Genomic DNA, 14,029 nt, shown 5'->3' with positions numbered 1-14,029 from the left:
CTAATACCTTCAATGATTAGTGATTACCAACAAAAGAAACACAAAACATTACTTTCCTTGCTTTTCAAAGGTTAACCTTTATAGATTCCCAGGTCCCAGCAAAAAAGAAAGCAACGCCAAAGAAAAAAAGATACATCACATAATAGAATAGGGGGAAAAATTATGTAAAATGGTACTCCTTCCTTCCGCCGTTAATAGTTTCATTTGAGTTTGGAACAAATTTTAAGATTTATAAAAGAAAGCAGGTGATAAAAGATAGACTAATGTGGAGTCCATTTTTATAGTATATTAGTTTTATAATTAAATGTGAGTGAAATAAGTTAGTCAAAAGTGTGATCTACCTGTCATTTATATTAGAAGTGAACCGTCAGTCTTAATGACGGAAGGAGAGAGACTAAAATGCTTGAATTTTGAGTACAAGGGAAAACACTAACCCAACAAATCTTACACGAGGTGGGATGTTGATAATAATTCTCATTTTTAACTAAAACTATACAAATATCTACACTTTTTTCGATAACATTACATTCCGCATCTTTCCTAGTTGCAGATCCCCGAAAGAACCCGTGCATTTTACAGTTTGTTCTTTTGGAAACATGCAACTAGGGGCGACCTACCGATTTCCTTTGATGGTAAGGTCGCATACGGCCATTCTATAAGATTAGGTATCAACTCCAATATACTTGTTTGTTGCTCTCTCGACCACCAAAACTGCCTTTAAAGGCATGGGTATCATCTAGGACATCCCGAGCACGAGCAGGAGCAGGAACATCAGCAGTCCGTTCAAGAATTGGATACTCAAGACTGTAAACTGCAAGTGTGCATTATTATTTAGCCAAGTCTAGAAACAAGAATATTGTAGATCAAAAAGTTGGAAAGTAGATATGAAGAAAGAGATTTTGGAGAAATTTAGGTGACTGACGAACAAGTTCACCACGAAGAGATAATTATGCACAGAACTACAGAGCAATAGCACATGATCATATATTTTATGCATACTATTCCAGAAATTTGAGTTTTTTTACAATTGCTGGAAAATTCTAGCTACCAAGCAAAACCATGATTTTAGTATATGGACGCATCATAGAATGTTTTCCCATTCCTATAGTAGTATTTGTTTTGAGGGAAAATTGCTAGAAAGACCATGAAGTTTTTGTCAAATTCTAGTCTTGCAACTTTCAAAAATAGCCAATTACTGTCATTTTTCTCAATTGTCCAATTGATTCAGATTTGGGGGAAATTTATGTTCAATTTGGAAGCCATAATACTTTAACCTAATCTTATATTCTATATTTTTCATATTAAAATCAATAACTTTTGTGAGTGATATACAAATTTACAAAAAATCAATAAATCGGGATTGACTAGAATTGACCAAACTTCATACAATTTACCCTTGTTTCAATTGCAAATAGCAATTTATGTAAGACAAACCATATCTTAACTGAACCATTCTCATCTCTTTTTCAATAAAGTAAAATGACAGTATTTTATAAAATAAAAGCTTCCTTCTGATAGAATGAGAGTGAATGTCTAATAAGTGTTTCGAAGAATTAAAAACTTAGACATAAGAAATATCTCCTAAATAACTTATGTTTTTGTAGAGAGAAAATATCCTAGTGCTCGTAGCATGGTTTTCTAGGAATGGTTAGTGCTAGTTATTGGGATAGGATTCCATAGACAACATAAGAAATTGATTTGAAACTAGTGTCTGCTGTGATAGGGACATAGGGTTATTCAAAAACCTATAATCCCTCCCCCTTGCCATAGCTTGTTTTATTTAAGATATGCTCTCCGTCTACAAAAAATAATCTCATATTTTTTCATTTTGATCCGTCCAATAAAATTAGTCTTGATTCTATTTAAGGAAACTTTCTCACCACTTTTTATCTCTCTTTCCTACTTTACTCACTTTTTTTCTCTCATGTTTTACTAATTGACCATTAAACTAGATGAGACTATATTTTGTGGATAGGGGGAATACTATTTTTGATGACATTATACGAGCAGGCAACAAGGTGAAGAAATAAGTATGAAACTTTGAGGCTGAGGGGAATAACAGATATTGTTGTTTTGGCACTTACGTGAATTAAGTATAAGTCGCCGAAACAAGAAGTGGTGACCCCAAATGTTTTCCACTCCTATTGTCTGGACTTTGATAGCCATGTGGAATACCAGCTAGCGGAGAACTGGCTGGTGAGGTCTGGGGTGTTGATACTGCTTCAGATGATTTTCTGGTGGCACGAGGAGACGAGTTTGGTGAAATTTGGTCAAGACGAGAAGTTGGAGAAGGGCTTGGTGAATCATCAGAACCACAATGCTGACAGCCTAAGGGTGTGGGAGAATCAGAATTCGGAGATAAAGAAGGTTGAGTAGCATTATGTGGACAGGGTGAAGGTTCATAGGCATAACATGTAGGGCAAGGTGGTGGAGCATGGCGTGAGTCGGGTGAAATAGCAGGAGAATAAGATGGCGCCATAGATGGTCTGGTATGATAAGCGCTTTCTGGTGATGGTGGTGGAGATGAAGAAGGTGTAGGAGTCAGTTTAGGTGTTGGTGCTGGAGGGAAAAGGGAATGATTTAGAAATGATGACAAGCTTATTTCCTTGACTCTTCCAAAAACAGAATGATCAAGCCCAAGGTTTTCTTTAGTAGGTGACCCAGTAATTGTCTGAGCTAGCTGTCTTAATCTCTCTGGCTGTATAGGAATGTCAGATGCAACTAAAGCTTCAACCATCACTGGCGAATCTTTTGTTGACCCATGTTCATTTGTTGCTTGTATGTACACCATCTGCATCAAGAAAGATTCCATCAGTATCAAGTCAGGAGCAAATGTATAAACCAAATTAAGACTCAATTAGATGAGACCAAAGGCTCTATTTCAAAAGCTATAACTATAAATGGAAATGGAAGTGGAAATGGAAATGGAAATGGAAATGGAAAACATATCAATTGAAGACTCTACAAAGAAATAGAATGAAACTGAATTGAGAAAAATGGCAGTTGCAGTAACAATAGTACTAGTAGGTAGACCAGATCAAAAAAGGTTGAATCTCTCATCTCCTAATGCAGATTAATACAACAATGTTATGTAACAAGTTCCAGGATTTGAGCTAAGGAAATCAACTTTGACAATTTGAACTGCTGACATACAATTATAATGGTATTTAAAGTACTAGAATTTAATTTTACCTCATTGGGCATCAGGTGCAATCCCAGTTTTAGTTGTTTTTTCAACTCTGGAAGATTTCCTTTTATGTCATAAATTGAGCTATTGAGAGTGAAATTGACTAAAGGCAAAGACAGCAATGGATTATTCTCTGGAATTATAGTAACTCCACCAGGAAATTTTAGAATCTCAAATGAATAAGATTCTCCGAAAATTGTTGAGGTTAATGTCAAATTGTATCGTTGAAGAAACAGATCAATCAGGGATGGTTTCAACACACTCAAGGCCACAGGATTTGTTGTAGTATTAATTGGATCAGGAAGGAAGCCAAACACCACATCAGTTGAGTTAGATAAGTCTGCCTGGTGTATGGACAGAACAGCAACCTATGATAAAAAATAAGTGATTATATCAAACAATTCTCCCTTTGAATTTGATGGATGAAAAAGCAAGAACTGTATGAAGTAGAAGATTGAAGCCAAACCTTCAAGGAAAGGACACCAATTTCCTCATTGACATCATATTCTAGTCTTGAGATATATGGTATAAGTTCAGAAATCGGCTTTTGAAGCTGGAAATATGATTGAACCGTTGCTGAAAATAAGAGCAAGAACCATTAGTCAGATAAGGAGTGGAGATTTTAAACAGAACCATCAATAATAAACAACCATTTTCTTCTATGTAGAGTCTTGCTACTTAGAACTATGATAATAAATCATTAAAAGATTCAAGGAAATCAAAACACGAATTATGTGACGTAACATTATAACAATGGTAAGAACAAACTCCTGTTATAGCAACTACTTTTTTTCTAAATGTTACTGCAGCCTTCGCAGCTTAAAGGATGATACTGCAACAACATTATTAATAAGCTGTTCTAGACTATTCAAATAGAGCAACTGATAGTCTGATAGAAAACCGAATGGTCCGATTCTAGGCTACCAATTATAGTAAATTAAAGAGAAGAAAGAAAATTCTCAAGGAGGGCGTAAAATTGGCAACAGTACGCCAATCAGATTATCAGGGCATCAGAGGAACATTTCTCCTGCCTCAAGGAGGATCGGATCTTAAGGCTGGGATAGCAGAACAAGTTTCAAGAGCTGCAGATCAGCAATTTCATGTAAGAGCATAAAGAGCATCGCTGTCTTCAATCTGCAAGTAACTACATTCCAATAAAGACCTAAATCAAAGCTATCTATACAGAATCAGTTGGATTAAAGACACATACGTCATTCAACTCACACATCATAACCATTTTGTTCAACAGCCCAAACGAAATGCAAGAACTCACTGCTACAATCTTGCCATACCAGCGGTATATATACTTCGTTTGCAGAGGTGAAAACTATATTACACGATGAAAGAATGATTCCATGCTATGCTTTCCAACTCTATCAATAATCACGAGCTTCACTGAGCAATAGTCAACTTATTCCAGTATGAACTATAAGCATATTCAAGTAAAATAAGCAATAGTCATTCCCAGCATATTTTCAGATAACAATTCAATTTTAAGTCCAAGCACAAGACCAATCACAAGCAATATAAGTAGAAGAAGTACTAAATCAATAAGGGGTTTCGAGCGAGCAAGCAAGCACAAAAAATTCAATCAACCTCATAACATAAAAAACCTAATTCCAGACCAAATACTTCCTAAACCCCCAAATCAAAACATGTAGAAATCCAATTCACCACTGAGCTTGACGGAGGCTTTTGCATCAAATCCAGGATGCCTATATCGAGAAGGAATAAACCAGAAAGCAGCAGAAAGGAAAGCGGCGAGGCTGAGCATCAAAACTAGGGCGCATTTGAAGTTGACGAGCCTGGAAGCTCCCGCCGCACATCTATGGCAGAGGAAGGTTCTAGAACTGCCACGTGGCTGCTGCGGCTGCGGCTGCGGCTGCGGCTGCACAATTGGCAGTTGCTGATCACCGGCCTTCCCCATTCCCAGCACAGCATCGGTTCCGAGCTATTCTCACTCTAACTAATGATTCAATTTTGATCTCTCTAGAGTGGATGGAATTGTCTAGATTCGGTGTCTCTGAGGAGAGAGAGAAGTGGGGGACGAACAAATGCTCTCTCCATCTCCATGCCATTAAACGCACTCACTCAATCCATATGCTCTTCTTTTTCAACTCCTTATCTGTAATTCTACTTTTGTGATGGATAAATTGTGGATTCAACTTGAGAGATTCGATTCGATAATCAATTTAAACTTCAGATTATAATTTTTTATGATCTATGGAATAATTACATGATCATAGTACAAAAATTTCATCTTTAATATAAAAGAATTTAAATTTATTTAAATCATGGAGTAGTACAAAAGGTTTTATTGGTTTTTCATTATACAATCTGTTAGATGCCATAAGATCGTTATTGGGGAGTGATCAATTGTTAACCCATTCTCTAGTTGGTAATTATAACTAATTTAAGGTCATAGGATCACGTGTAATTTTCGTTTTTAGTAATTAAATCGAAAAAGATAAAAAAAAAACTATCAAATTAGAGTTTTGGATGAAAATGTCTATATAGTGTTTTGAAAATATCAACACATTGCTTTAAGAATGACATTCTACATGTATTATATTGACATATTTTATATATTATGTTGACATTTGTTGCTATGCGAAAAAATTGAAAATTTTTGAAATTTTTTTCAAATTTTGAAAGCGGAATATATGTCAGTGAGATCTCGTTAGAATTCTTATGAAATTATATTTAATTTGATATATGTTGTGTGAAAAATAATTTAAATCAAGAAAGTTATATGCGTTTTAAAGTTATGTGATAATTTTTCAAAAGTTAGTTACACATAATTTGTTGTAAATTGACTTTAATACCCTTATTGACGTTTTTTTATTGCATTAACATTTTGAGGCTGATGATCTAAGCTTTTGATTTGAATACCTAATGACTATTATTTAATTATGAGTAAAGGCCAAAATTAGTTCTGAACATATGTCCATTTTACGATTTTGGTCATAAACTTTATCTTTTGAATTTTTGCATCCTGAACATTTCAACTCAGATCACAATTGGTCCTGAACATTTCAATTTGGATCACAATTGGTCCTACACTAACAATTCCGTCAATTTTTAAAAGTTTTTAACCTGATTTTGACCGATTTTTAAACGGCTTTAACCCGATTGAGACTATTAAAACCATCAAAATCGGTCAAAATCGTGTTAAAACCGTTTAAAAATTGACGGAATTGTTAGTGTAGGACCAATTGTGATCCGAGTTAAAATATTCAGGATGCAAAAATTCAAAAGATAAAGTTTAGGACCAAAATCGTAAAATGGGCATATGTTCAGGACCAATTTTGGCCTTTACTCTTTAATTATAGTTAGCAATTAAGTATTGAGTTAGCAATAAAACACTCCGCAGCTCGTTATTTATAAAATGATTTATCATTATTGTGTATTGGTGTATATAAAGTTCTATCATTACTACTTTCATCCATAAAATAAACAATTTTATATTTTTATTTTGGATTATCTACTAATATTAGTCTCTATCCTATACTATACTACTAATTTGAAATGTAGTGATATGCATCATTTTGCTATCAAGAAAAAATTTACCACATGAGAAAAATTTACTGAAATCAAAGTAGATTACTAGCTGTGGACTAACAGAAGAGAGTATATTAAAAGTAAAATAAGAGAAGTAATGGTGAATGGACTAAAATGTTAAAATGAGACATGCACTAACGGACGGAGAAGTAGAATATATTATCACCTCGTCCACTCTCTCCCTCTCTATAGCCTTTTATCCTCCATCTGAGTACATCAAATATGGTTTTGATTGTGGCATATGCAACACAACTTAGCCGTTAAGACGCCGCAAACGGTGGGAGGAGCGTGCAACTCTTGTGTATCCAATAGTCACAGAGGGTGCAGATGTAAGAGTCCCCTTTCTCAGTGGCACCACATGCATAGCAGGGGAATAGGCACCACCCCATTTTCTTCAAAAGTCGAAGCTAATACTGAGGGTGGCATGGATGGTCCATAGGCAGCGGGTGCACGGGAGTTGCATCATCATCGTTAAGAACCCCGCCGCACGCCATGTTTGTGGAAATCCGCACCGGAGTAGTATAAAAAAAATTACTATAAGCTTTTTATCAAAAGGGAATCAAAAGGTAACATAATAACATTAAACTTTGGCTCTAAGCTTCCTTTTCAAGTTAAAAAAACGTGTGAAATAATTAATCCACTATAAACTGTTAAGTCAAATAAAAATAAATGTACGGGATGTATTATATATAATCGAATTTTAATTAATATAATTTGATGCGATGAAAAAAATTCAGAATATCGACATGTTAATTAAACACTTGTAAGCTATCCGAAGGTGGAATTATTAGTGTAAGCTCATACTCATATTATAATTACGACAAACAAAATATATTTCATTGTTTTTATCACTTTTTCTTATTCATATTATTCAGTCCAATACATCATAATATTATTAAATCATCCTATTAGAATGAAAAGAATGCATAACAAATTGTTAAACTCTTGTTTTTAATATGAAAATAAAGAAATCGCAACATTAATTTTTACTACACACGTAATTTTCTCGATTTTCAAAGAATATAACTTAAAGATGTCCTACAAAAGAAAAGTTAAGTAAAATTCATTACATATTAGAAGAAGAAAAAAAATAAATTATGTAAAATCTTTATTCTTAATTAAAAAGGATTTCACCAACCCCACTTGTATGTACTCCCCACGGTTATTAATTCCCACTTACTTTTTTGAGCATGTATTTAGTTAGACAAATTTTTGTTATGACAAGAAGTAGTATAACTTCACCATATTATTCTTTGTAAGATTAGATTGGCAAAATATTGTGTTTAAGGCCCGATATGCCCAGAATAATATTAATTTGTGAAATCCAGCATAGCAACTTTGACGTGGTGTAAATTGATACGATAATCTAAATTATACTTAAATAATATCAAGTACTATATTTTATTTTAATAAGTCTTGAGGCCTAATAATTTTGACTCATGCGTGGTTATTAAAATATTGTGTACTAATATGGAAGGATATCTTCACTTGTGGCATTTAGTTTTCTGTGGAACATAGAAAAGATTGAAAAATCATCACAAACCTCCCTTTTTTCTTTTCTATTGCAATTTCTGGATTATTATATGATGACACAAGTAAATTCACGAAGAGCATGTAAATATGTAGTTTGATCCAATATAATGCTTCATTTATCCTATAAAAATAGACTATTTTTAAAATAATAATTTTTAATGCACAATTTGTAGATAGAAAGAAAAAATGATTGGAGTGAAAATTTTTCATAAAATAGAAGTTGTTGTTTCATGTGACAGCCCAAAATGATAAAAATTATTTATTTTTATGAGTGGGATAGAGTACATTGGCATATTTCATTAATATATCTTTACCTGATTATTCTTTGCCAGACAAATCATTAATTAGATTTTTCCATTCCTACACATTTGTGCACTCAGCATTAATGCAAATTGCCGAAAACTCTATTCTAATTAATTCATGCTGATTAATTCACAACTATTTTTTTTGTCACGTGTATTTAGACATTTCTTTATTATTACAAAGAAGCGTATCGACAAAATATTGTGTTTAATTTCAAAAATCAAATAAAATTGATACCCAAAATGACTCAATTCAAGCACTACATAAACAGTAGGCCTACCTAAACCCAAATGCCATTACCCAATCCTCACTAATTCATAGTATTCATTAAGATAACAAACAATTGTTCATAAAAATGAACTCAATCGTTGCCGGAATAGTGCTTCTCAGTGTGTTGATTCACAGCAGCCCGGCGTTTGCCACAAGCTACACAGTCGGAGACGCGTCGGGTTGGAAGTTCAACGTCGCCGGCTGGGAAAATAGCAAAAGATTTAAGGCAGGCGACACTCTAGGTATGTATACCCCTATAACCGAATTATAAATTTTGGACAAAAATACAATATTTTGTCACAACCTTTGAATTTTTTTTAATGTCATATTTTTTGATTTTACATAATTATTTTTCATAAAATTTGCTAGTACTCCAATATGTATATTCCTATAAATAAATCTAACAATGACTACTTTGATACTTGGTTGAAGTTTTCAAGTACACACCGGGTACCCACAATGTGGTGGTTGTGGACAAGGCTAGCTACGATGCTTGCATTGTGCCCGGAAACGCAAAAACGTATGCCTCCGGTAACGACGTAGTAACTCTAGGCAAAGGCTCAAACTACTTCATTTGTGGCTTTACTCAACACTGCGCATTTGGGATGAAGATTGCTGCTAATGCTGCTTAAATTAAATTTCATTCATCAATCTTCTTATGGTTGAATTAAATATGTCATTAAGTATTTGAATTTGCTACATTTCTCGTTCTAGATAAAGATTATGTTTTAATAAAGCGATCAATGTTTTCTATGGGGTAGGGTAGCTTTTGAAATCAAAACAAACGTTATATATTAAATTTACATAAAATTCTAATTTTTATAATACAAATAACACTATAATTTGAAGTAAATTATCGACTCTAATAATAATAAAACCAATTTAAAAATCATGTATAAATCAAAATCTCGATTAAAAAAAACAATATTCATTATTTCATTACATCAAAATTGGTGCAAAAATTCCAGCTACAATTGCGAGAAGTCGCCACAATTGCATCTTCAACATTGCATTTGCTCCGTTGCATATACGCTTGTTGTCACGACACCGTTTGGTTCTTGCAACAGTCATAAATTGATCAATTTAATTAAACAAGGTCTAATTTTATGCTCATACTTATTTTTGCAATAATTTTGTCCCCACTTATTTTAGTATGTTGCAAATTTAAATTTCTAAAGTATACGAACGGAATCGAACTATCTAAAATGCGAATTATTAAATCAGAACTGAAAGAAAATTGCTTAAAATATCCAAAAACAGAAAATTGAGAAACTTTTAAACTCATTTTTCACCTTAAATAAAAAAATATATACTCCATCAAATAACATATCCAATTAGACAATTAAGATATTCAAATAAGTCAATTAATATTAATATTACTAAAATAATTTTGGAATTTGGAATTTTCATGTGATGATCAGATCAATTCAAATCGATCTGAAAATCCAGAACTGCCAAAATCCAAAATATTCTGAACCAATTTACCAAACTCATTTGAAATTGCACAATGCATAAAAGCTTGTAATTAATTGAAAAATTAATTTGTTAATTTGCACAATATATAGACTTACTTAGAAGATCAAAATGCGACTATATAATCAGCAGCAGAGCACGTAACGATGCTTGTTGGATCATCATAAGCGAAGCTATAAGCCGCCGGGCAGGCGGCCTTAAACCTTCTCGAATAATCCGTCGGCGAACACGCCATCGGCGTCGAGAAGGCCCCTGGCAGCAAGTGTATATGCAACGGAGCAAATGCAATTACCCTTGTCGAACGCGTTGCACGCGCTCCGGCACCTCACGGCCTGCCCGCCCGGCCTGAGAGCCAGTTCGGGCGGGCAGTCGGGCCGTAGGTCGGCCTCGCACCCGGCCGAGCTGCAGTTACCCTTGCCGCCGCCCGCCAGCGGCATGACGAGGACGGGCAGGTTGAAGCCGTCGACGAGGCTGACGTCGTAGTAGTCCGTGCCCCCGCGGCCGCCGAGGGAGAATTCGGCGATGGAGGCGGGGGGTTGGCCCGGGGAGGTGCACCGGAGAGGCTAGGGCCGCAGTCGCCCGTTTGGCACGTGCCGTTGCGGCCGAAGTCGCAGGCTGTGCGGGCCCATATGCGGCCGTGCCAGGCGGGCGGAGGGGTGAAGACGGCGGTTTGGTTGGGGCGGAGGGCGAAGCCTCCGATGCTAGAGTTGCTCGGGTGGATCCCGGGCCATATGGTCTCGTTGCAGTTGTTGATGATTGTGATGTTCGTGCATTCTGTAGTAATATGTATCAGAGCAAGCACGGGCGAATGCAGAAAAATAGATAGGTTTTGGCTAAAATTTGAATTTTTTAGAATGGCGGGTGCTAACTAGACAAGATACAACAACATAGAATGAGAATGAGAATGATAATCTGCGAAATTTTATATGAGGATGTTATGAATAGAAAAATGATGAGAAAAAATGTTCCAAGACTGATGACCAATGCCATGTATAGCTTAGTGAATGAGTGTTCTTCAAATTTTTGAATGGATTATATATTATGGGTAAATGGAGTGTGAAAGAATGCATGAGAGAATTGAAAGGCAAATAATAGAGTGTTCCTTTCTTATTGTATATGATCAAGTGATTCTTTACCTCTCATAATTTCCAATCCAACTATTTTAATTTGTTTGTTGGGTTCTTGAAATAGTTAAAACACTTTATTTGTAAGATCCTCAACTCATTATTGCACAATAGTTGATTTGTATTTGTGAGCAACTTCAGCGACAGTATTAATCAAATTTTTAATAATGATTCAGCATCAGCTAGTATATGGAGGAGTACATAATTTCGACACTTTTAATTTCTATTTCAAGTATACAACTTAATTAGTCTACAGATAAGAGATAATATATGTTTTATGAATGGTGTTCGATTGAATAAATAACGTAAAGTGTTTTTACTTGGGAGAAAGGTTTTCATGTGTAACAAAGTGATTCTTCGATAATTTCAAGCCAATTAATGTTATGACAAGCCGATCTTTAGTCTGCAGCAATCTTCGGACAAAATAGTAAAAGACTTAAATTTACTCCGTACATAATATCAAGTCAAAAATGCCAAACTAGCATAACAATATAGTTCACCGTATAAGCAACAACAACAAAAAGTAACGTTTTTTAGCATTAGGGATTTCATTGTTCAAAAAACGATTCAAAGAGAAGAGATATTTTTGTACTTTACTTATTTTTGAGTAGAATATTATTTGAAGTGTATCGTATAATATTGTATAATATAAGAAATCAATATAACAACAAAACAAGCGTTATAGTATTTAAAACAATATAGAAATAAGAAAACAAAAGCAAAGTGACAACTTACACGCATCGTAGCAATATCTGTCAATCATTGTCACCAAAAAGTAGTGGTAACAACAATTCAAAAGCAGTAAACAACTTGCATATATCCCATGGGAATACACATAATACTAACTAGAGTAACCCCACTCAAATTAACTCAAAAACTAAAGTTGATAATTAGTTATATAGTAAAACACTACATTATAATTTATTAACACCTCTCCATCAAATAGTGGGAGATTAATTTGACGTTGTATGACAAAATCACACAGCATTAACAGCAATCTTCATTCCAGATTGGCAGTGGCCAGGAATACTGCAGATGAAGAAATTCAGTCCCTTTTTTAGCTTAATCTGATCTTTCCCAGTTTGAAAAGCTTTGGCAGTCGAAGGGGCCGCGCAGCTGTTGTAGCCGGCCCTGTCCACCGGCACGGTGTTGTGAATGGCCGAGTTGTAGTTGAACACTGAAAAACACGAAGTTCAGTTGATAAAACACTTTTCCCTTTAATCAATTTTTTGCATTTTTAGAAAAAAGGTTTAAAAATGTGAGTGTTAATAATCGAGTAATGGGTGTTACATGTGTCATTTAAAAGCGTTAAGTTGAATTCGGATCTAAAGCTTTTGACTTAAGAAACACTTACACTTAAACAAAACTTTAGTAGTAACAATGTGCAACTCAGTCGATACTTCTCCTCCAACCAATAAGTCGGGAGTTCAAATCCCTAGCTAGTGTCGATGTGACGAGTGTGTGAGCATGTAAATATCTATTGAACTACGAAGTTAGCGAGTTCGACTTTTGAATGAGAGAAAAAGTAAGTTCATCTCGAGTCTCAAATTTGATACATTTGACCTCATATGCAATGTTAAAAAGGATAGTTTGACGTACCGAGGGTGTCGCCGGCCCTAAAGCGCTTGCCTTTGGGCCAAGCGGCGACGTTGAAGGTCCAGCCGCCGGTGCCACCCACCGTGTAGGTGGCGGCTTCGGCCACTTGAGACACCATAAGCATACCCACTAGCATCATAGCAATAACTATCGCACTGCCTCTTCCCATAGCCATCTTCTCTCTCTCACTCAAGAAACACACGCTACAATATACTCTCTCACTCACTCAAAGATACACTACTATCTAGATGTGTAGTGGTACAATCTAACTGCAAATTGGTTGATTTATAGACAATGGGAATCATGGTTTTGGTCTTTGATGGTGGACCCACAATAAATTTTCAAAGGAAAAAGAGGCTAGAGCGCTATGGAGTAAAGAAAATTCATATGTTCTTCTATTTTAAATCATATCCAGTCTTCAATGTTGGCTCATCAATCAACATATAAAATCATGTGGATAGTACTAGTACCTAATATCTTTAGAATAATGAGATTTTAGTGTAAGATATATTTTATTGAGATGTCTTTGAATTGTATAAAATATTTAAACAATATATATACGTTATGATCGAAGGGAAAAATTAAAAATATTTAAAACTAAATATTAACAAAACAGAGATAATAGTCGTTTCAAATCATTTACTTCGATCAAATTCTATAACTTTTGAAATCGGAATATTAAATTATGAATTTAAGTTTTTTTTATTTATTTTAAATCGTATACATAATTTGTTTTAATGAAACACTTCAATTTGAGCAACCTTTAAGGACAGTTAAGGTGGCAAATTTTATACGTGGCTGGGATAGTTAAGGATGAGATTTTCAAACCTTATAAGACTAATCATAATATCTCAGAACAAGCAGACATACATAATACTCCCTTCATCCCACAAGAATATGCACTATTTCTTTTTTAGTCCATCCTATAAGAATATGCACTTTCCAATGAAACTATTTTCTCTCTAATTAGATAGGACTCATT

The 14,029-nt window shown here is 34.7% G+C and overlaps 3 protein-coding genes and 1 pseudogene across 3 annotated transcripts; 1 reads left to right on the top strand and 3 right to left on the bottom strand.

Annotated features, from left to right (window-relative positions):
• Positions 1–408: 408 nt before the first annotated feature.
• LOC121755634 (zinc finger protein jing homolog) lies at positions 409–5,387 on the bottom strand. The gene is made up of 5 exons (XM_042150956.1): positions 4,862–5,387; positions 3,654–3,763; positions 3,193–3,555; positions 2,085–2,791; positions 409–811 (listed from the first exon to the last, which is right to left on the bottom strand). The coding sequence occupies exons 1-4, from the start codon at positions 5,112–5,114 to the stop codon at positions 2,090–2,092; spliced, it is 1,428 nt and encodes a 475-aa protein (XP_042006890.1). The 5' UTR covers positions 5,115–5,387; the 3' UTR covers positions 409–811; positions 2,085–2,089.
• A 3,552-nt stretch (positions 5,388–8,939) lies between these two features.
• Positions 8,940–9,486, top strand: LOC121754863 (basic blue protein-like). Its single transcript, XM_042150155.1, has 2 exons — positions 8,940–9,096; positions 9,287–9,486. The coding sequence occupies exons 1-2, from the start codon at positions 8,940–8,942 to the stop codon at positions 9,484–9,486; spliced, it is 357 nt and encodes a 118-aa protein (XP_042006089.1).
• A 776-nt stretch (positions 9,487–10,262) lies between these two features.
• Positions 10,263–11,317, bottom strand: LOC121754862 (annotated as a pseudogene).
• A 796-nt stretch (positions 11,318–12,113) lies between these two features.
• LOC121755086 (basic blue protein-like) lies at positions 12,114–13,320 on the bottom strand. Its single transcript, XM_042150375.1, has 2 exons — positions 13,051–13,320; positions 12,114–12,628 (listed from the first exon to the last, which is right to left on the bottom strand). The coding sequence occupies exons 1-2, from the start codon at positions 13,220–13,222 to the stop codon at positions 12,429–12,431; spliced, it is 372 nt and encodes a 123-aa protein (XP_042006309.1). The 5' UTR covers positions 13,223–13,320; the 3' UTR covers positions 12,114–12,428.
• Positions 13,321–14,029: the final 709 nt, after the last annotated feature.

Source organism: Salvia splendens, chromosome 11 (genome assembly GCF_004379255.2).
Source record: "Salvia splendens isolate huo1 chromosome 11, SspV2, whole genome shotgun sequence".
Lineage (NCBI taxonomy): Eukaryota > Viridiplantae > Streptophyta > Magnoliopsida > Lamiales > Lamiaceae > Salvia > Salvia splendens.
Note: the sequence above shows the minus strand (reverse complement) of the source record. Positions and strands in the feature narration are given on the sequence as shown.

Coding starts and splice junctions, on each gene's coding strand:
- LOC121755634 (XM_042150956.1), bottom strand. CDS start 5,114: ATGGGGAAGGCCGGTGATCAGCAACTGCCAATTGTGCAGCCGCAGCCG. Junction 3,764..4,861: donor AGCCTCCGTCAAGCTCAGTG/GTGAATTGGATT, acceptor TCTTATTTTCAG/CAACGGTTCAATCATATTTC. Junction 2,792..3,192: donor TGCACCTGATGCCCAATGAG/GTAAAATTAAAT, acceptor TTCTTGATGCAG/ATGGTGTACATACAAGCAAC.
- LOC121754863 (XM_042150155.1), top strand. CDS start 8,940: ATGAACTCAATCGTTGCCGGAATAGTGCTTCTCAGTGTGTTGATTCAC. Junction 9,097..9,286: donor TAAGGCAGGCGACACTCTAG/GTATGTATACCC, acceptor ACTTGGTTGAAG/TTTTCAAGTACACACCGGGT.
- LOC121755086 (XM_042150375.1), bottom strand. CDS start 13,222: ATGGCTATGGGAAGAGGCAGTGCGATAGTTATTGCTATGATGCTAGTG. Junction 12,629..13,050: donor TAGGGCCGGCGACACCCTCG/GTACGTCAAACT, acceptor CGTGTTTTTCAG/TGTTCAACTACAACTCGGCC.